The sequence below is a fragment of the Canis lupus genome, chromosome 10 (assembly GCF_003254725.2).
Source record: "Canis lupus dingo isolate Sandy chromosome 10, ASM325472v2, whole genome shotgun sequence".
In the NCBI taxonomy this organism is placed as follows: Eukaryota; Metazoa; Chordata; class Mammalia; order Carnivora; family Canidae; genus Canis; species Canis lupus.
Window position 1 is genome coordinate 46,662,294 of NC_064252.1, and position 22,983 is coordinate 46,685,276.

At 40.7% G+C, this 22,983-nt stretch overlaps 1 protein-coding gene across 7 annotated transcripts in view; it reads right to left on the minus strand.

Annotated features, from left to right (window-relative positions):
* Nucleotides 1-22,983, minus strand: part of THADA (THADA armadillo repeat containing) — a 332,024-nt gene that overhangs the window by 63,877 nt on the left and 245,164 nt on the right. For all 7 annotated transcript variants that reach the window (XM_025465181.3, XM_035696069.2, XM_049115488.1 and 4 more), the window contains one exon: nucleotides 19,470-19,564. In XM_025465181.3, coding sequence (XP_025320966.1) covers nucleotides 19,470-19,564 — 95 coding nt within the window. The remainder of the gene's footprint in view (nucleotides 1-19,469; nucleotides 19,565-22,983) is intronic.

Sequence of the window (22,983 nt, forward strand, 5' to 3'; positions counted from 1 at the left end):
ACTTGGTGAACACTACTGACTTCTAGAAAAAACTATCATATATGTAATAGAAATGTGAAAGATTATGGTAATAAAAACACTTACTTGAAATTGCAAAATCTTATAAACTTGCAATAATCCAGGATTTAAAAATATGGACTATTCACATTACACATCAAATTGTTACAAAAAGAAGTTTGCCTCAAAAGGCTAAGTGGGGGCTCAAGCTCTAATATGACTGGGTCCCATGGAAGACACTATCCACCATCTGCCAGCTGTGGTTACAGACATACCTCTGCTCTTAATTCAGAGTCAGTTCAAGTATGAGGACACTCATCTTTACAAAGCAGCAGGGAAGCCCCAGGCAGTTGGGATCCTCAACTTGTGTCACCAAGTTGATGCCTTTATTTTCGATGCCTAAAAACCCATCTGACTACAATTTAGTAATGAGACCCTCGCACCACGTGGTCTTCAGGTACCACTTCCCTCTCCTTCCCACCCACCGCTGCCTCAAGACAACACTGCCTTAAAAAGGAATTTCATTTGTTTGGCAAGGAGTCAGAAACATGGCTCAGAGATCTGCTCTTTAGAATGTAATTAAAAACAGGAAGACTGTCTAGGCCATTCTGGATAATTTTCAGAGGAACCTGTTATCTGAAAGAGATTTCAGGCAGAGGGCATTGTTCACTGGACTCAAGAGCCAGGTACCCAGACACATTTGCCTCCTCTAGGGCCTCGAGGAAGGATGATATTATCATGAACCCAGGGGATGAAGGCACTCCCCCCAAAGAAAAGGAAGATGGAGTCAGGCTTAGGAAGGGCTCCTATGGAAATTCTTAGCCTACCTGGACTTTGGAATGCAGTACAATTCCATAAGCATTTACTGAGCATATATTAGGTACTCTTGGAGAGAGATTCAGAGTTGAGAAAGAAAAATTACTTGCTATCAAAAAGCTTTACAGCTAACAAGAGGATAAACACAACTACCAAAAGTGCCAAATGCTTAGTGCCCTAAAATTGTTAGTGAGGAAAGCTATATTTATGTGCCGGGCACTACAGAATGTTGTATGTCCATTATTTAATGTTAGGAATAATAATTACTTTTAGCTGACACTTGAGTACTATTCTAAGCACCTCAACAAGAGTTAATGCATTTAATTAAAGCAGTTGGTGCTAGTACTATTTCCATTTTACAGATGAGGAAACAGGTTAAGTTACTTGCCCAAGGTTGCAGGGGATGGGAGGTAAAGAGAATACATAAGCCATTAAGAAGGACCAAAATAAATGTGACAGGCACTTATTTTCTACAGGGAAAAGACAAAATAAAAGCTTTCAGTAGGGAATAAAGTTGAAGATGGGCCCTGCAGGCTTCCCAGAGGTGGCTGACTAGTGGAGCAAGGGGCAAATGCTCCAGGGGAAGTTAAGAGACAAAGAGTGACCTGTGAATTCATTTGCTGAATTATCAGCAGAGGAGCAGTTAGGTCAGAGCTATAAGCTAGGAAATTATCAAATAACATTCATTTAGACATTTTTTCCTAACTGCTGCTTAAGGAAAAAAACCCAAAAAGCACCTTTTTGTGCACTGAGACCCAAAGAGATGACCTAAGCAGAGTTTCTCAAACTGGAGTGTGCCTAGAATCACCTGGAGGGCTTGCTAACCCACAGACTGCTGCCTCACCCTCAAAGCGTCTGATTCAGGAGATCTGGGGAAGAGGCTGAGTTTGCATTTCTAATAAGCTCCCAGGTGATGCTGCTGCTGCCGCCGCCAGATCAGATGCTTTAAAACCACCACCCTCAAGTGATGCTACATAACTAGAGCTTATTAAAACCACACGGACCTGAATCCCACGCCTGCATATTTGGAGTCAGGTGGCTTGAGGTGGGCACAGACACCTGTAGTCTTAAGAAGCCCACAGCTAATTCTGCTACGTACCCCAGCTGAGAACCATGCTCCTAAGACACGACTTTCACAGGGGTCCGTAGGGTTAATGGGTGGGGAAGTAGGGGTCTGCAGTCCTCAGCAGAGCACACTTGATTCCAGCCTGGTACTTCACTTCTTTTCTCTTACAAATAGACATCAAAGGAGGGAAAACCACCAAGAATTCAAAAGAATGAATAAGCCCTAGAATAAAGGCCTCTGGCCTCAACTGTGGCTCAGAAGGTCCAGGTTCTGTTCTCAGTCTAGGATGTAGCCATGAGACATCAGAAAGACCAGGACTCTATTCTTACGGAGTTCCCACAAATGTGGGGACCACAGAGCCCCTCTCCCCCTGTGCCTTCCTTGTGCCTCCAGGGGCTCTTGAGGCTGGAGTTAGAGGTAACAAATATTTTCACATAAGCAGCTCTAGTGACTAGAGCTTTAGAAAAACAATGGTAGGGGACCCTTTACCGCATGTCTGGGGCAAGTCTGGTTTTAAAGCACCGGGTGATTCTAGTGTGATTACCCTGGGCTTGACAGCTACTGCTTTACTGGCTCTGCACCCCACAGCTGATAGACAGTTGGCCAAATGGTTCTCACAACCAAGACTTCCTCCTGGCTGAGCACTGTTTTGTGTCCTGCACTACCAAATGCATTTCAAAGTCTAGATCAACCTGGGGAAATTTATTTCCATTTCCGGCAGTGACAGCATGCAAAAAACTGAAGCTGGTTCTTGGATGGGGTTCCTCAGTGTGAGGTTTAGAACTTCTCTTCTCTGGAAGATAACATTTCTGTTTGCAATTTCAATTGTGATTGCTTTGGATTTTTCTTCTTTCTGATCTTTCTTGGAAAGCCAAGTGTTCCAATGAAAGAATCGAGTCCCTCCTTTAGTGGCCCCATCTTTTCATAAATTAGACAAATTTTATAAATTTATTAATTGGGAGTTTCTTCTAGTCCTCCTTGTTTGGAAAGTCTTTGGACTTTCTCACCAGTGCAGTCATTTTAGTAACTCAAGAATGTAGGGCTGATTTTAAACCTTATATTTTATTTTGTTTTTGAAATTAACTTTTTGTTTCTTTAGAGCAGGCATGTTTTTAGCCTTCAAAGGAATGGCTAACTGGCTGGCTTCACTTGGAAGGGCAATACCTCCTGCTGTGCTAAGTCCTGGTTCAACGGAGAAGTAGTTCCCAAGTTTGGAATCCAAAGATCAAGAAAATGTCAAAAACACTGTGACAGACTGGTACACATTGCCAACTTTTTATCTTGTCCAGGAAGGATGTTAAAAACCCATCATCTTTATTATTTCATGAAAGAAGGGCCATCTCAACACCAAAACCGGTAGTAAATCCACAGTGTCATCATAAAAGGGCAATTCTTTTTTTTTTTTTTTAAGATTTTATTTATTTATTCATGAGAGACATAGAGAGAGGCAGAGACATGGTCAGAGGGATAAGCAGGCTCCCTGCAGTGGGACTCGATTCCAGGGCCCTGGAATCACGACCAGAGCCAGCGGATGCTCAACCACTGAGATACCCAGTGCCCCAAAAGGGCAGTTCTTTAAAGACATCTGGCTTTAAGAAAAATTTGCCATAGTATCGTTTGGTTATAGCTTGATTGTGAAAGTGTCACCAGGGACCAGCATAAGGGAACTGCATTTTTGGGGAAGCTGGTAACAGTTTCCTGAGTGTGATCTGTTTGGACAGCATGACTACCCTGAACAGAGGTCTCCTACGGAGGAACCACAGGGACTCAGCCGAGTCCCTCGGGGCAGCGAGCAGAGTGTCTGTGTGAAGGAGCACAGTGGTCCATTCACACAATTCCCTCTGGTAATCTCACTTGTGTTATTCTAGCAGTCCTTGGTTCTTTGGCAAGTTGCAGATTTCAGTGTTATGTCTGCAGCCTGAACAGTGATTGCTAAATTAACTGAATTTCAAAGTTGCCACTCCCTAACCAACCAAGGTAGGGTGCTAACATCAACGAGGCTGCTGAAAGAGGATTTAAAAGCAGCACGTATTCTGAGCAGGGACAGCATCCTTTGTCAAAAATTCTGTTTTATAGGGGATCCCTGGGTGGCGCAGCGGTTTGGCGCCTGCCTTTGGCCCAGGGCGCGATCCTGGAGACCCGGGATCGAGTCCCACGTCGGGCTCCCGGTGCATGGAGCCTGCTTCTCCCTCTGCCTGTGTCTCTGCCTCTCTCTCTATCTGTGTGTGACTATCATAAATAAATAAAAATTAAAAAAAAAATTCTGTTTTATCATTTAGGGAAGTGTATCTTTGCCCCAGAGGAGAGCATATCCTCAAAAGGCAGGCCTGTGGGTCATTTATCTTTGATTTTCTGAGCTACTCATGCAGATTTGTTAAAATTTCTTTTAAAAAATCAACATAATCTTAAAAGATGCGTGTTAATCTAAACAGCCTTAATAAGGACATTGTGGGAGAAAATGTGGGATGATATCATTGCCACATAATTATGGATACAGTGGAGTTGCACCATAAGAGCATTTAATTTAGGTGAATTTAACTCTAAGTACTCAGCAGAGAGAGACAGATCGGAAAATAACAATTAAAATAGAGGGCAGTTTTGCCTGGCACCCTAGTCACTGTGCATATTTCCAGAAGGGCGGTGGTGCTGCTACCTCAGACCAGGGGTTTCTCAGACGTTAGTGTGCTTCTTTTGCAGAGGTCCTGATTCAGTTAGGTCTGGGGCAGGGCCCCCCCCCAGATCACATTTCTAACAAATTCCCAGGTGACACTGGTGCTGCTATTCAGGAACCACTGTCTTAGCTCATCTGTGCTCCTCACGGTGTAAACACTTCGTTGTGCTGAATGTGTGACTCTAGTGTTTAGTGGCGCTTGTTTTTGTACACCACAGGCCCTAATCCTAAGTCAACCCCTTCATCTAGTGTTCAGCCAAAAGCTCCTGGCCTTCACTGTTAAGTCATAAATCCAGATAGCCTGATTTTGTGCTGAACTTGCCAAAGTAAAATAGGCAAGAGGGAGTAAATGTGCCTGCCCAAAGGCAGCATTTCCTTGGCTCCGTAGAGATAGTTCTAGGGGAAGTCAAAGCCCCAGTGGTCACAGCAAAGTTGTTCTAAGTAGCAATCGGCACTCATGATGGGTGAAAAATCCTTCCCAGGATTGAAAAGGCCAAACGGAAGAGAATAGTATCACTGCTATGGGATAAGTCATTTACTGGGATACTGTGTAAGTGGCAATGATATTGACAATGCCACTGTGGTGGTCACTTGCCACTGTGACTCGGAGAAAGTTTCTCCATTCTGCCTGACATGTTCCCTCTGCCTCAGATGAATCAATGAATGAACAAATGATTAAATTTCTCTTTCACATATTGAAGAGGCTCTGAGTTCTCTGACACCAGTAGGTCAAGAAAAGTTTGCAGATAGATGTAACTGTTCTGAAGTCTCCCAGATGCTCCCTCTTTCTCCCAAAATTTCTACCCTCCTTAAAAAAGTAGGGAGTGAGAAAATATAAAGCAGATTTCACTTTTAATGTATAGCAAGGTGGCCGTTTTTTTGTTTTTTTTTTTTTTTGGTGGCAGTTTTTTTTTTTCTGTTTCAAAGAACTGTGGCTCTGGTCAGAGATCTGTAATCAGATCCAACAAAAGTTCTTACCTCAAACAGTTGATAAACTGGTTCTAAAAATAATCAGATGATAATTTGTACGCTCTGTGAATGTTAATGTCCTGTTACGCAATTTGTCAGTAAAAAAATTATATTTGGGGAGAAAAGGAAACCATAGGAACTGCAACAACAACAACAACAACAACAACTCAACTGATTTCATAAACGTTGGCTTCTCCTTATCAAAGGGAAATTCCATTCTTCTATTTAATCCTCTGCCCCTCCCAATACACTGTAATCCTGACCCCAGGGGCCCCTCCAACAACAAACATGCAGGATGACCTGGTAGAAGGATCTGGAGACTGTCTTTTTTTTTTTTTTTTTTTAAGATTTTATTTATTCATGAGACACACACATACACACAGGCAGAGACACAGGCAGAGGGAGAAGCAGGCTCCATGCAGGGAGCCCGATGTGGGACTCTATCCCAGGTCTCCAGGAGAGAAACTGCTGAGCCACCTGGGCTGCCCTGGAGACTGTTTTGAGAAGCATGCTGAACTGGTGGTGCTGGCTGCTTACTTCTTGCCTCCTTCTGTTTCTTGGGCTCTGAAGCCCTTCATGCCCTGCTGACACAGGTGTGGCCCCAACACACATCCCTTTGAAAATATTCCCTCCTTCCTCTGCCCCCAGCATATTCTCAAAGGCATGTATTTTCCAAGCACAGAATTCCTTATCTGTGGCTGAGGGAGGAGGATGAACTTCCCAGAAGACCATCTGAAGACTATCTTGTCCACCCAAGAAATAAACAGTCCTGGGCTTGGGAGCCTGCTCGGGGCGGGAGCTCTGAAAGGATTTGGGCCAGCTAAAAGTGAGCTCATCGGGCACCGGGTGGGACCAGCTTTTACTTCTGGACTCCACCCACCATCCCATTGCTGCCTCTGCCCAACACAGGGGGGAAGTCAGGAAATACTTGTGGATAAACACATGACAACCAAAAGATACAAACATGAAATTACTTCTAAGCAAACACTGTTTCTGGTTCTTTGTCAGTGACAGGCTACTCAGGACAAGATTGGGAAATCAGGAATCTCTCTAGTACCACACCGTCGACATCCCTGTATAGATCTGCCTTTCCCCCCCAAAAGATGTGGGGCTTCTCTTCCATCCTCAGGCAATGAGATACAGTGTGAACCAACTGGAGAGGAAGTAGCTGGCTGGGAAGATCTCCTGTGGTAAGGGAGGAGCGAAGACCACCTACCTCTGTCCCCTGCCAGTGCTACAGTTTACAGTTCTGGGAGAAACTGTAAGGCTGAAGAAGTTCCTGGCACTACTGGACTGCACTCTAACACCTGTAGGAATGATGCTCTGAGGTGCAGTTTATAGCTGGCAAATCCAACAGAGTCTGGGGAATGCTATTTAACGTGAAATCCAGCCCCAACATGGAGGGAGGAGTTAAGTACATTTTGCCATATGAGCAATGGAGGTGAGCCTGGAAGTGGGACCTGGCCATAGGACCAGCAGAAGCTCTGTCTCCTGCTCTGGATAAGATGATCACTCACTTCTTTAGTTTTGCTATCAATTTTAACTCCTGATAGCTTCTTTTCTTCCAACATTGGATTTTTCATCACTTTTCAAGTTTTCATTTTTTAAGAAAAGATTTTATTTATTTGAAAGAAAGGGAGAGAACATGACCAAGAGAGGAGGGAGAGAGGGAGAAACCAATTCCCCACCGAGCAGGAGCCTGACTTGGGGCTTGATCCCAGGACCCTGAGATCATGACCAAAGGCAGATGCTTAGCCAACTGAGCAACCCAGATGCCTCCATATATATATATACATATATATATTTTTATGATAGTCACAGAGAGAGAGAGAGAGAGGAGAGAGAGGCAGAGACACAGGCAGAGGGAGAAGCAGGCTCCATGCACCGGGAGCCCGACGCGTGGGATTCGATCCCGGGTCTCCAGGATCGCACCCTGGGCCAAAGGCAGGCGCCAAACTGCTGCGCCACCCAGGGATCCCTCCATATATTTTTTTTTATGTGACTTTCATCACCCCAGTCTTCAGAGGGTATTATCCCCATTTTACAGTTGAGGAATCAACAGGCTTCAAAAACAAAGTGATAGAAGTGATTTTCTAGTGACCGAGCCAGTCAGGCACCCCAAAGTCCAACACTTTAAAGGAATAAAATAAACCCAATACTCAACAACATAAAATTAATATGGTCTGGCACCTAATAAAAAAATATCAGCATGCAAAAAAGTGGGAAGTATGGGAAAATATGACCCATAACTAGGAGAAAAATTAATAAATAGACCCCCAAAAAACAATAATGGAAGGAGAGACAAGGACGTGATAATAGCTACTATAAACATGCTACATTTGCTCAAGTATCTAGAGGAAAATGGAACACGATGAAGAGAGATATGAAAGACATTAAAGGGACACAAATCAAACTTACAGAGGTGAAAAAGATAATACGTGAAATAAAAAAATACACTAGATCAATTAGCAGCAGATTAGACACTGCAAAAGATTAGTGAATTTAGAGACATAGATTAGAAGCTATCAAAAATGAAACACAGCTAGGAAAAAAAAAAAGAGTATCAGTGATGTGTGGGACAACTCCCAGTGACCTAATATACATATAGTGGAATCCTAGAAAGAGAAGAAAAAGGGAAAGGACTAGAAAAAATATTTGAAGAAATAATGGTGCTGGAATAATTGGTTATTTGTTTGCAAGAAATGAAAAAGAGAAATTCAATCTTATGAGATGCATGAAAATTAGCTTGATGTCAATTAAAGATATAAATGTAAAATCCTAAATACAAAATTGTAGAAGAAAACGTGTGCGAACATCTTTGTGACCTTGGGATAGGCAAAGACTTCTTTACTAGGGCACAAAAAACATGAAGCAAAAAAACCTGATAAATTGGACTTCATCAAAATTAAAAATGTTTGCTCTTCAAAAGACATTGTTAAGAAAATGAAGAGATAAGCAATAGACAGGTAGCAAATACCTGCAAACTATTTGTTTGTATAAAGGACTTATATCCAGAATAAAGAACTTTCAATAATAAGATTCAACAGTAAGATAAACAACTCAATTTATTTTATTTTTAAAAAGATTTCATTTATTTATTTATTTGAGAGAGACAGAGAAAGAAAGCTCTCGAGCAGAAGGAGTGGCAGAGGTTAGAGGGAGAAGCAGACTCCCCGCTGAGCAGGGAGCCTACTGTGGGGCTCAATTCTAGGACCCTGGGATCATGACCTGAGCTGAAGGCAGATGCTTAACTAACTGAGCTACCCAGGTGACCCAACAACTCAATTTAAAAAAGAAATGTGTAAGAGATTTGAATAGACGCTTTACCAAAAACATATATGTATAGCAAATATGGTACCTGAAAAGATGCTCAATATAACTGGTCATTAGAGAAATGCAAATTAAAATCACAATGAGATACCACTATACCCACTCAAATAGCTACTAGAGGGATAATATCAAGTCTAGGTAAGGATGTAGAACAACTAGACCTCTCGTATAGTGCTGGTGGGGATACAAAGTGGTAAGCCCCTTTGGAAAACAAGTTTGGCAGTTTCTTGTAATTCTTATCATATGACCCAATAATCACTTTCCTAGGTTTTGCTTAAGAGGATTAAAACATGACCACACAAACACTTCTATATGAATGCGCAGAGCCACATTATTCACAATTTCCAAAAAGTAGAGATGCCCAAATGTATTTCAATTGGTGCGTTAATATAAACAAGCCATGCATATAATGGAGCAGTGCTAAACAATAAAAAGCAACAGGGTCACATCATATTAATAAAAGGTAAAAAATCACATGATCATCTCAATAGATACGGAAGAAAATTATACAAACTCCAACACCCTTTCACAGTAAAAATACTCAACAAACTAGAAATAAGGGGAACTTCTTCAACCTGATAAGGGATATGTATGAAAAACCCACAGCTGACAACATACTTGATGGTGAAAGATGGAAAGCTCTCTCCTGAAGATCAAGAAAAAGACAAGAATGTCTACTCTTGTCATTTCTATTTAACACTGTCCAGGAAGTTCTAGCCTGGGCAATTAGGCAAGAAAAATAAATAAAATGCTCCAGATTGGAAAGGAAGAAGCTCATGCATATGACATGATCTCATATATAGAAAACCCCAAAGAGTCCACCAAAAACCCCTAATAAATGACTTCAGTAAGGTTGCAGGATAAAAGATTAATGTACAAATTTCAATTGTACTTCTATACAGTAGCAACAAACCACCCAAAATTGAAATTAAGAACATAATTTCATTTATAACAGCTCACAAAGAATATAATAGGAATACATTATTTAGCAAAGATATTCATGATGTATATACTGGAAACTACAAAACACCACTGAAAGAAAATCTACATAAATGGAATGACATCCTGTATTATTATTCTTTTTTTTTTTTTGACATCCCGTATTCTGATCTGAATTTTTGAAGACATAATATTGTTATAATGACAATACTCCTCAAACTCAACTATAGATTTAAGACAATACCTATCAAGATCTTAGCTGGTTTTTCTTTCCTTTTTGCAGAAGTTGAAAAACTGTTCCTAAAATTTGTATAACAATGTAAGCGACCCAGCCAAAACAATCTTGAAACAGAAGAACAAAATTGGAGGGTTTACAACCTGATTTCCAAAGTTACTAGAAAGCAATGATAATCAAGACAGTATGGTTCTGGCATAAGGGCAGGCATATAGATCAATGGAAAAGAACTGAGAGTCCAGAAATAAATCCATATATTAATGGTCAATTGATTATTTGACCAGGGTACCAAGACAATTAAACGAGGAAAGGATAATAAGTCTTTTCAACAAATAGTGCTGGGATAAATGCATAACCACATGCAAAACAATGAAGCTGGATTTGTACCTCACACCAAATATAAAAATTCACTCAAAATAGATCAGAAACCAGGGTACCTGGGTGGCACAGTCAGTTGAGTGTCTAGGACTCTTGATTTTGGCTCAGGTTGCGAGATCAACCCCCATGTTGGGCACTATGCAAGCATGGAGTTGGCTTGAGACTCACTCTCTCCCTCTGTCTCCACTGCCACCCCCCCAATAAATAAATATTTTTTTTAAAAAAGAAAAAGGATCAGAAACCTAAATGTTAAGAGATAAAACTATAACAGTCTTTTTTTTTTTTTTTATAACAGTCTTTAGAAGAAAACATGGGTACACATCTTTGTGACCTTGGATTAGGCAATGGTTTGTTAGATTTGATGACAAAAGCACAAGCAACAAAAGAAAAATAGATAAACTAGATTACATCAAAACTTAAACTTTTTTTTTCTCTTTAAGAGGGAGAAGCAGGCTCCCTACCCTGAAGTGGTACTCAATCCCAGGACCCCAGGATCACGACCTGAGCCAAAGGCAGACGCTCAACCACTGAGCTACCCAGGCGTCCCAAAACTACAACTTCTGTACATCAAAGGACATTATCAAGAAGGTGAAAAGACAACTCACAGAATGAGAGAATATAGTTGTATATCATATATCTGATAAGGGATTAACAGAATATATAAAGAACTCTTACAACTCAAGAATAAAAAGACAGCCCAATTTAAAAATGGACAAAGGATCTAAACAGACATTTTCCTAAAGATATACAAATGGCCAGTTAGCAATAGAACAGATGTTTGACATCACTAGCCATAAGCGAAATGCAAATCAAAAGTATAATGCAATATTGCTTCATGCCAACCAGGATGGCAATGATAAAAAAGAAGGACAATAACAAGTGCTGTCAAGGATGTGGAGAAATTGAAGCCCTTATATATATACATTGCTGGCAGAAATGTAAAATGATGCAGTCTTTGGAAACAGTTTGCCAATTCTTCAGAAAGTTCAATTTAGAGTTGGCATATGGCCCAGCAATTCTTCTAGGTCAATACCCAAGGGAACTCAAAACATACATCCTCACAAACACTTGTCCATGAATCCTCATAATAGTATTATTCATAATAGCCAAAAAAGTAGAAAGAACCTAAATGTCCATCAACTGATGAATAAACAAAATGTGGTATATTGATCCCATGGAATACCATAAAAAAGCATAGTGTTGGTTCATGTACAACCAGATGAACCTTGAAAACATTGTTAAGTGAAAGAAGCCAGACACAAAAGGCTACATGTTGTATCCCAAGCTTTCAAAAACAACCTGCTTAACTAATTTAATTGACATGGGTAACTAGTATCAGATTATCTGTGATGAGGGCTGCTGGAGTGTAGCAAGACAAGAACACAGAAGAAAACTGAAATCACAGAGACTCCTGGGTGGCTCAGAGGTTGGGCGTCTGCCTTCGGCTCAGGGAGTCCTGGAGTCCAGGATTGAGTCCCATATCAGGCTGCCTGTTTAGAGACTGCTTCTCTCTCTGCCTGTGTCTCTGCCTCTCTCTCTGTGTCTCTCATGAATAAATAAATAAATCTTAAAAAAAAAAAAAACCTGAAATTACAGATGTTGTATGTAATAGTATTTTACTCCTGGGGTGGAAAGGTGGTAAGACAGTTTCAAGATATGGTTCCATTACAGATCCAGACACTTAACCCAACTCACACTACTGGAGGCTCTTAATTTTGGTTATGGAAATAAGCATCGGACCAGAAGCCAAGGAAGCTTGACTATTTCACTAACCAGCTGTGTGACCTTGGGCAAGTCATTTAATTGGTATAGTCTCCATTCTACCTACTGATTAAATGGTCTCTAAACTTTAAAATTCTAAGAACCATGGGCCTATGTCTTCAGCACCACGCTTGGAATTAACGAGGGGTAGACACCACATGAACCTAGCAATCTAATAACACATCCTCTATTATTCTGACTTCTGAAAGGCAGCTAGAATCATCTGCTTATTTTAGGAGCTCACTGTTCCCTGGGAAAGATATTTCTGGCAAAAGCAACCGTTCAGATGACAGTCTCAGTGTTTTGGAGAAAAGCAACTAATTTATTGACAACAAAGCCTGTTTTTTTTTTTTTTCCCTTGAAATTTCATAGCTGCAGGCCCAGAAATAAAAAGTCCCCAGAAGACTCTAAAAATATGTTCTCAATTCCCTTTTATCTCCCACCCAGAGCTAAGAGAATAGCACCAACTGTGTCATATTAAACACATCTGCATCCAACACCGATAAAAGTACATGACCAAGGGAACAGATAAGAATTGTTTTCAATTTGTTCAGATGGGATTGGTTAAATTTAACCTAATTAGACCAAATAATCAAAGCAGGTGTTTGTAAGTTGCCAATGTTTTTATTCTCTGTAATTGTTTGGCTCTATTTCCCAGGAACTTAGGTAAAGGAAGTTAGTATGTCATAAAAATCATTGACCTTATATTTATTCATGTCACACATATATTATTCATGTTCAAGGCAGTACAAATACAAGGCCTTGTTGGATACTTGTCACAGGTTTTACCATTTAACCATCATCAACATCTGAGCTGGCCTTTGGGAGCGCTTACATTACCTAACTTCCATTATATAAATACAAGTAGTAATAAATGAGAGCCTGTCTTCTAATCTTATACTGATCTACAAAGCACACTGACTTGGCATTCAGACTATTTAGGGATTCTGACTTCACGCCCACAAGCTGGTCACTTTTAAGGCATTAAGAAGAAAAATAATAACAGTAATAAAAGTTACATTCCAGTAAAACAAAATGTTTATTGCATTTGGCAGAATGATGAGATTTGAACTATAAATCCCAACTAACAAAGAAATCACAAAATGTAGCCGCCAGCAGCCTGGTACTGGGAAGCGTTTCGTGGGCCATAGGTCCACTAGCAAAGACGAAAAGGGCAGATGGCTGCCTGGGAGCAGTCAAGCTTCCTCTTTCTAGCAACTGCTTCTGTCCCAGGTACACCCTCACATTATTCCACATACTGCTGGCATGGAGGACAGAAATGCAGGCAAGAAAGTCCCCATGAAAGCATGTGATCTGGAAGCTCCTTATGAAGGCGATCCGTCCCTGAGGCCTGGGGGTCCTACAGGAGAGGAAGAGGAATGGGAAGTTGGAACAACCCAGAAGGTTCCAGGGCACCCTCACTGAAGTAGAGGTTTTCCCGATTCTGGCCCTGTGTGGTGGGGAATCTCAGGCTGTGTTCTCTTACTATTCTTGGGACACTTGGCCAAGTTGTGTTTGTGCCTTGGGTGTCCTCATGTCTAACATGAAGGACCACTACTATTTCCCTCATTAATGAGGCAAAATGCTTGCATGATGCTTGGCACAGAGTTAGGTGCTCAGTAACTGTTGGTCAGAATTATCCCGCAGGGAGGTTGGTATTGAAAATGTTTCCTCAGGGGATCCCTGGGTGGCTCAGCGGTTTAGCGATTGCCTTCAGTCCAGGGCGTGATCCTGGAGTCCCGGGATCGAGTCCCACATCGGGCTTCTGCATGGAGCCTGCTTCTCCCTCTGCCTGTGTCTCTGCCTCTCTCTCTCTCTCTGTGTCTCTCATGAATAAATAAATAAAATCTTAAAAAAAAGAAAAAAGAAAAAAGAAAATGTTTCCTCAGAATAAGTGTACGCTGGGCATCCTAGAAACATTTTCAAGGGCAGGGAAACAAACAGCCTGTACACTGACTGCAGAGTAGGATGGAAAATGTCCAACCTGAGAGCGACGAATTATAGGTGGGTTTCCAATGACAGTGAAAGCTGTGTCTCCCCATCCCTGCCCAGGCCTGCAAGACAGCCTCGGAGTGCTTGGGGTGGTTAGGCCTCTTCTTCCTCATCCCCCAACTCCACCCAGAGACTATAATTTTCTTTCCAGCAGGAAACTGATGTATACGAATGATGACAGCTGGATTCAGAAGAGGAAAAAGAATACAGGGGACAGAGAGTCCTGTGGGTTTAAATCACTTTGGAACTCAAAACAAAACCCCCAGATCTGGAATTTTTAAAACCTAGTTAATGGCTGAGGAAACCTCAAAGGATGGGGAAGCACTAAGATAAAAGTCTGAATCACACAAAACACATCATTATCTGAAGCTTTTCTAATCATCTTCCCTGCCTTTCCCCTGCACTGGTTCTCCTCCTTGTGTATGCCCCCAGCCTCTCAACGTGGTTCTGAGAAAATGTAGGGGTGGAAATAGCCTTCTAAGGTCATGTATCGAATAGTGTTTGCGAGGAGATGGACAGATCCTCCTCCAACCAAAGTTTCCCTGAAATGGATACTACTTCATTCCTTTTGGAAATAATTAATCACCTTCAAGATTCATAGTTAGATACATTCACTGTTGAAATACAAATATATACTCCCCTATGAATAAACCAGAATTATGGTGTTTAAGATTTGTAAAATGGAAATAAGAGGAGGAAACCCCCCTCATGGCACCATTCCAAGACAACTATTTTTAGCACGATATTGCCTTTACGTTCAGTCTGGTTCTCTGCTCCCCACTCCCACTTCCCAGAGCCCCAATGCTGATGATCACAATGTCTGGACAAATCCCCCTGACATTCCATGAATGGATTTTCAGTTATATTCTTTCTTGGTGACAATTGGAACTTAGTTCATAAGGATGGGAGCATAGAAGGAAATGTCACCTTGTCTTAAAAACCACACGATGTGACTCTTATGTCCTTCAAATTGATTCTCCTTTGTCCACAAGGTCAAGTACAAGCTCTTCGATTAGCCTGTGAGTTCCTTCATGATTGAGTTCTTGCTTCTGCAGCCTCATTTCCATCATGACACTCAGGTCACTGTCCTAGCTCTGTGAAGGCTGTGCTGACTTGTACCTCTGTGGCTCTGGCCATGCTTCTCCCTCTATCTATAATGCCCACCTTCACCTTGCACATATGGTCAATCTCTACTTTCCCTCAAAACTCAGCTCAACCAATTCTTTTCTATGAAGCCCTCCTATCTTCCCAAATAGAAATGTACTTCCATTCTTGGGTGCCTCCAATGAATCCTATAAAGACTCTTTTTATAGCACCTATAATCCCTTACTGCCCCTACTTATAAGCCTAAAACTCATGTATGCGTATCTCTAGCTATAGGTATTCAATCTGTCTGATATTAGCATGTCATTTTTGATGAATGAAAAAATAAATGAGCAACAAAAAAATGATACTTTTTTGGAATCAATCAGAGGGGCAGGAGCATCCTTAATCAAGTGGATTTTCTGACATTCTTTTTTTTTTTAAGATTTTATTTATTTATTTATTCATGAGAGAGAGAGAGGCACAGACACAGGCAGAGGGAGAAGCAGTCTCCACGCAGGGAGCCCGACACGGGACTTGATCCCGGGTCTCCAGGACCACACACCCTGGGCTGAAGGCGGCACTAAACCCCTGAGCCACCTGGGCTGCCCAATTTTCTGACATTCTATGATGGCTATGCCATGTTTCAGTATTTTCCTAGGAAAGCAGGCATTTCTTCTTTCCTGAAGATGTTTAAGAGAATTGTGAATGTGAGGGGCTGCAGGGGACTGGATTAGATGCATGTTTCCTGCTAATGATAATGATGATCATGATAATATAACAATATCTTATATTTATTGAGCACTTATTCTGTGTGATGCAAAGCACATTCTTTATATAAGAATGTACATAAATTTGTGAACAACCACTCTAAGATACAGATCCTGTTATCACCCCCAATTACAATTGAGAAAAATCGTCTCCCAGAGATTCAATGACTTGCCTAAGGTCACAAAGCTAAATGGCAGATCTGGGATTCAAACCCAGGGCTATGGCTTCAGAGCCTAAATGATACACCTACTCTGAGCTTTGTGAGCTAATAATGGAAGTACGTGCACATTTATAGACATGATATGAACACGATAACATGATATCAACATACCATTTGAATTCAGAAAATGAATTTACATCTGATAGATACATGAATTTCAATAAGACTTTTGTATCTTGATGACAACTGTTACTATTCTAAAAACTGAGGAAAACTCTGCATTTCACTCAGTTCATAACCCATTTAATGATGGCTTGCTATGTGCTTAGCTGAGGGGCAAAGAATCTTTTTTTTAAAAATTATTTATTTATTTATTCATGACAGACACAGAGACAGAGAGAGAAAGAGAGAGGCAGAAACACTGACAGAGGGAGAAGCAGGCTCCATACAGGGAGCCCGACGTGGGACCCGATCCCGGGTCTCCAGGATCACACCCTGGACCCAAGGCGGCGCTAAACCACTGAACCACCGGGGCCGCCCAGGGGCAAAGAATCTAAGGCACTATTCATTCTTTCAAGGTACTTGCAAGGTAACACATTATAATGTCATGACATTATTTTGAAATCATATGGAAGTCTATATCTCAGTAAGTGATCGCTTTGTTTGGGAACATGTTTGGCTATTGCTCAAACTGCCTTCAGAAACAATTTATGAAACACATAAGAATAGATTTTATTACTTTAAGTTCACAGTTCATTTTTTTCCTCAACAGTGCCATCCATCTTAATTGCCATTGTATTTGGCATTTGGTTAGTTCTAAATATCCAGTTCCATCCTCAAAAGAGGAAAATTTGTTACCACTGTTTGTGTGGATATATGATATGATTATATAACATTCATACAGATAGACATGCATATATACACACACATCTGTGGCTTATGTGGGCAAACTCCAAGGGACTGGATAAAATCCTTACTTGTCTGATAGGAATATAATAGGAGCCATATATGCAATTTTTGATTTTCTAGCAGCCACATTTTTTAAAGTAAAAAGAAACAGGTGAAATTAATTTTAATAATTTATCTAATTTAATCCAATATATCAAAAATATTATTATTCCAAGATGTAATCAATATAAAGTAAATGAGAAATTTCGCATTCCTTTTTTCATACAAACTCTTTGAAGTTGGATGTGTATTTTATTCTTATGAAACATTCCCATTTGGATCGGCAACATCCCAAGTGCTTAGGAGTCACATGTGGCTGGCTAGTGACTGCCATACTGGGCAGTGCAGGATAAAATATTTAGAGCGATGGCTGTCATACTAGAACAAAGGCAAGAACACCCACCCTGTTGCATCCTACTCTGCAGAGTAACTAATTTGTTCAGAGGAATGATGCATTGATGCAAGTACAATACTGCTGCATAAAATAAACGACAGCTGTGACCACATTTAACTGGGATACAAATTCTTATATAACGCAAGACTTTGGAGCAAAGGATGGTTCAAAAAGACCAACACATTCATGGAGGAGCCCAATCATCAGTAAAGGGCAGGCAGTTGGAGAACAGAGAAGGGAAACCCACAACATTCAAGGGTGAACCCCCCTGGACAAGGAATAAAGGTACTAATACATTAAGAGAAACTTAGTTCAGGGGCACCTGGGTGGTGGCTCAATCAGTTATGTGTCTGCCTTCAGCTCAGGTCATGATCCTGGGGTCCTGGGATGGAGCCCTGTCTAGGCCTCTCTCTCTCCCTCAGCTCCTCCCTCTCCCTCAGCTCCTCCTTCCCCTGACTTATGTGTGATCTCTCTCTCTCTCAATAAATAAATAAATAAAATCTTAAAAAAAAAAAGGGAGGGGAGAAACTTAATTCAAATAAACTGATGATTACAATCAACCACACAACTCCAAGAGGATCGCAAAGGCTGGACTCATTAGTCATGAGCAACTCTTTCGTGGCCAAAGTCCTTCAGCTACTAAGCAGAGAAGTACTGTAAAGCTATATGGAATCTGGAACTGAAATACAAAAATAAAGGAAACCAGGAACAACTTACTTGGTACCATCTGATTTATAATCTCTGCACCCCAGTTAGTTCAAGTGTAAAATAAGGTGGTGCAACCCTGAGGTCCCTTACAGAGAGGGTGATCTATAATTTCTGCTGCAAACCTGGACACTTTCAAGAGTGAAGGGGGGCACTATTAATAATTATGCTGGGACAAGAGGCATAAACTAGGACTGGTTTATAGCTATAAAACTATATGATCTTATTCCATCAAATGGATACAATAGCTACCCCTATGCAGGGATATGGAGCTGATGAAAATCCAGGCGTGTTCTTCTTACCTCTGCATGGCCACAGGGGCTTTGTGGGCTAATATACACTGATCCGGGTGAGGTGGTTTCGCACCTCCCCCTCAAAGCACTTTAAATTGGTTTGAATTTGGGAACAGGGTTCCATATGGACAGAGCCGGACTCTGACAGCCTGAATATATTTACTGAAGACAACAAATCATTGACAGACTAAATGTAACAGAGGAAAGGCCTGGCCTGCTTGTACTCAGAATGTGACTTTGTAATTGTAGCCTCCTTTAGACAGGCCTAATCAATTAGAAGAGGCTGATTTTAACCAGTTGCAGGCTCATTACCCTGCATTCCAGTTTGTGTTGATGAAAATCAGTTTCAGTCTGTGGCCTGGAACTCATGTACAGCACTTCCTGCAGCCTCTTATATAAACACATAAAAAAATTTTTTTTTTATTTGGAGTTGCCCTTCTCTGTTTTAAGAAAACCACTCTGAATCATGATTAAAACAGAACAATTGTATATGGATCTGGCGCCTGATAGAGACATATATGACCAAGGAACACATCTTAAGGCAGTAATGGGTAGATTGGGACAGTGTCTCAGGTATTCAGACTCCAGGATCAAATGAGCCCAACTCAGCTCCACGAAATGAAGCATAGACTCTCAGTTGTTGAAATTGATGAACTTTCAAAGAAAATTCAACGGAAGGGGAAAAAGCCAAGGTCTCTGAAACACACGGGATATCTGAATAGAGTCCACATTGTCTCCTGAAACACCAAATAGAAAATAAATGAAAAACTTCCCATTCAACAAGAACTTTCCTTGAGAAGCTTCTATGAGGGAACCATATGATACCATGCTTAATTTTGATGTGTGGTTAGTTTGACAAAAGTCAAAGCTGGGGGCAGTGTGTGGTAGAACCACTATAAGCCCCACCTGTATTTCAAAGATCCATCATCATTCCAAAATATGATATAACTATGAATCATACCTGGCTGGTTGCCTTTTGTGGGTTTGTCAAGGCAGCGAGTCAACAGGAAGAGAATGTCAATATATACAGCTCTGGTCACCAAACATGGATTTTGCCTAGAAAGGTAAAGAACAGGAGATAAATTGATATTTTTTCTCCCTGAGGTCTGGGTCACACAGAAGAGAAAAAGGTATTTTCTCATAGGCCTATCATGAGGCCTAGGGCTTCATGGCAAATGCTTTTAGACATTTAATCACCAATAGTAAAAACACGTCAGTAAGTCAAATGAGGAAATGAAATCCTAGAGCATATGGTGGAGGTTGGGGACATGCATACACAAAACAGATAAAAAACTCTATGCTCTGGTTCCAAATAAAACAAACTAAAAACAAACAAAACCCAGTATCCTATCCCAGTTATTTGAAAACAAGGAGATTGGCAGGGGGAGTTATATTCTATTATTTTTCCTGTTTAGTGGACAAATCTGGGGGGAAAGAATCATTGGTTACAAGTATCGCTGACTTAGCATTTTGGAGAAAGGAGAACTGCACTACCATAGGACAAACCAGACCTATGGACTTAAAATAACCAGCTGAAAAACAAACACACAGAAGCACTAACAAACACTGTGACACACATTCCTTTCCTGGCAAATGGAATTTTTTTGTCTTTCAATAAATGGAGTTGACTTTACTCTTTGAACCATACGCTGGGAAAGGTAAGTGGGCTGGATTTAGGGGTCTGGATAAAAAAGGAAGAATGAAGACTTTCTTCTGAGAACAGTGCTGCTGAAGGTCCCCTGATTCTGAGCCTCAGTTCAGACTGACCATGAAGAAAGGCCCCACCCTCCTTGGTGTACTAATAATTCAGTACAAGTAGTAAAAAGAGAAGGGACAGATCTGGGTTTGAATATTGGCTTTGCCGCCTATTTCTGTGACCTGAGTCATATTCCTGACTTGTACAATGGGAACACTAATCACTGCGTAGTGAGTCACTGTGAGCTTCGGATGTGGCAGGGCAACCAGAAGGCCCGCCTCGCTGCTGGGCCGTGGCAGACACTCCCACAGTGTTTGTTCCCTGCCCTTGTCTGCTTCCAACCGGAGATTAGGGAATGGCACAAGTGTTCTGGCTAGGGAAATCGCATTTACTTGACCGCTAAACCCATCCTCCTCACTCTCTGCATTTTAACAGTTTTATACTTTCTCTAAAGTTTATTCCCACTCTAGCCTGAACTGCCCATATTCTAGGGCTGGCATATGCTCTCACATGAAAAGCGAATCAGATACTTCTGATTTTTATTTATTTTTTTAATTTTTATTTATTTATGATAGTCACAGAGAGAGAGAGAGAGAGAGAGAGAGAGGCAGAGACACAGGCAGAGGGAGAAGCAGGCTCCGTGCACTGGGAGCCCGACGTGGGATTCGATCCCGGGTCGCCAGGATCGCGCCCTGGGCCAAAGGCAGGCGCCAAACCGCTGCGCCACCCAGGGATCCCGAATCAGATACTTCTGACTTGAAACTGTCTTGTGTCAAAGTCTCTCCGTGGCTGACCTGTCTCATTTATGTCCTACTGACTTGCTTCCTCTATAGTTATCAGCTTGCTTCAACTCCTACCCTACCATGATTCCTAGTTTATATGTATACCTCACGCTTGGCCTAATTTCATACTGCACCTCGTTCTTTTTTTTTTTTTAAGATTTTATTGATTTATTCATGAGAGGCACACAGAGAGCAGAGACAGGCAGAGGGAGAAGCAGGCTTCTCAGAGGGAGCCCAATGCGGGACTCAATCCCCAGACTGGGATCACGCCTTGAGCTGAAGACAGATGCTCAACCACTGAGTCACCCAGGCATCCCCACCTAGCTCTTTTTTAAAAATTAGCTTTAAAAAATAGATAAATGTGCACATGGTATAAAAATAAGTCAGTACCAAAGGACATGCAGTGAAAATTAAGTTCTTTGCCATCCACTGTCCTCTACTCATATTCTGTTCCCTGGAAGGAACCACATTATTACTCAGTATGTCTTTTAGGCACATTCTGTTCATTTACAAGCATCTGTCTATAGCTACCTACTTGTTTATTTTTATAAAAATAGTAGTTTGCTATATACTAAGTTCTAGGCATTACTTTTTTCCACTTATATATATTCGATATCATTCCATTAAAAACAGAGATTTGCCTCATTTTTAAATGCCTGTAGACTGCTCTGTGTCACGGAGGTACCAATCCCCTTTTGAAATAATTTAGTTTATGATACTTTGCTAAAAACAATAAAGAATGTATATGTACATCAGTTTTGTGCATATAAATGAGTACTCAGGGGAGAAATTCCTAGAAGTTGAAGGGATGAATCAAGATATTTGCACATATAAAATTATGATAGATTTTAATAAGATGTTCTCCAAAGGGACTGTAACCAATTCATACTCTTACCAACAGCATGTAAGAATTCTAGTCTCCCACAACCTGACCAACACAGTGCACTATTAAACTTTTTTACTTTTACCAAGTGAAAAAAACATTATCTCATCATTTTAAGTTGCAACTATTTTGTTATAAGTGAAGTTGATCATCACTTTATATGCTTTTCAAAAAAGGTACTTGAACTTCTTTTTCTGTAAAATGTATTCAATTCCCTGTCCGTTATGTTGGTGGTGGTCTTCTCGTTGATTTGTAGGAGCTTGCTGTATATATTAAGGAAATGTACTCTTTGTCATATGTACTACAAATATTTTTGCAGTTTTGTCTTTCAACTTTATAGTTTTTATAATTCAAAAACATTTAGTCCTATACAGCCAAATATATTGGTATTTTTATTTCTGTCCCCTGGGTTTCATATCATGCTTACAAAGCCCAAACTTTCTTCAAAATTCTCTATATCCATATCCATATCTATATCTATACATATGTATATACACAGAATTTTCCCATATTTTCTTGTAGAACTTTACAGTTTCATTTTTTTCTTATTGTTGCTTAAAACTTTTATCTATTTGGAATTTTTATTCCGAATCCTACCCCTATCTTTTGTTTCTATCTAGTTTTTCCCAGGTCTCTCAATCCTAACTCCCTGTCCTTATTCTTCTACTCCCTATGAAAGGCCCACAGTTTATGAAAATTTCTTTAATGACATAATTTGCAATTCTGGCATTTCTACCATATAACAGGTAGGACTTCCCTCTGCCAAATAAAGGGCCACTCAAGAAACAAAGTGAGAAAAGCCAATGCTAGGGGTTAATGAATCATCAAATAGCTAGCACAGGGCTGAGTAAGTGGCCTGTGGATAGCAGAGAGAATCCCCTGAGCATCTAGCTTTGTGCTAAGTGCTGGGAAGTGAGGTCCATGAGTTGATTTCTGATCTCAGAGAATTCTGTCCATTTATGAAGACAAGAATAAGGTCAAGCTTTGTGACAGGATGTAAGGAGTGAAGAGAAAGAATATCAGGGTGGATTGGAGAAATGGGAAAGGTTAATAAAGATGTAATTCCAACTGAGCTGTGAAGGATGGAAAGATTTTAGCTAGATAAAGTTGATCA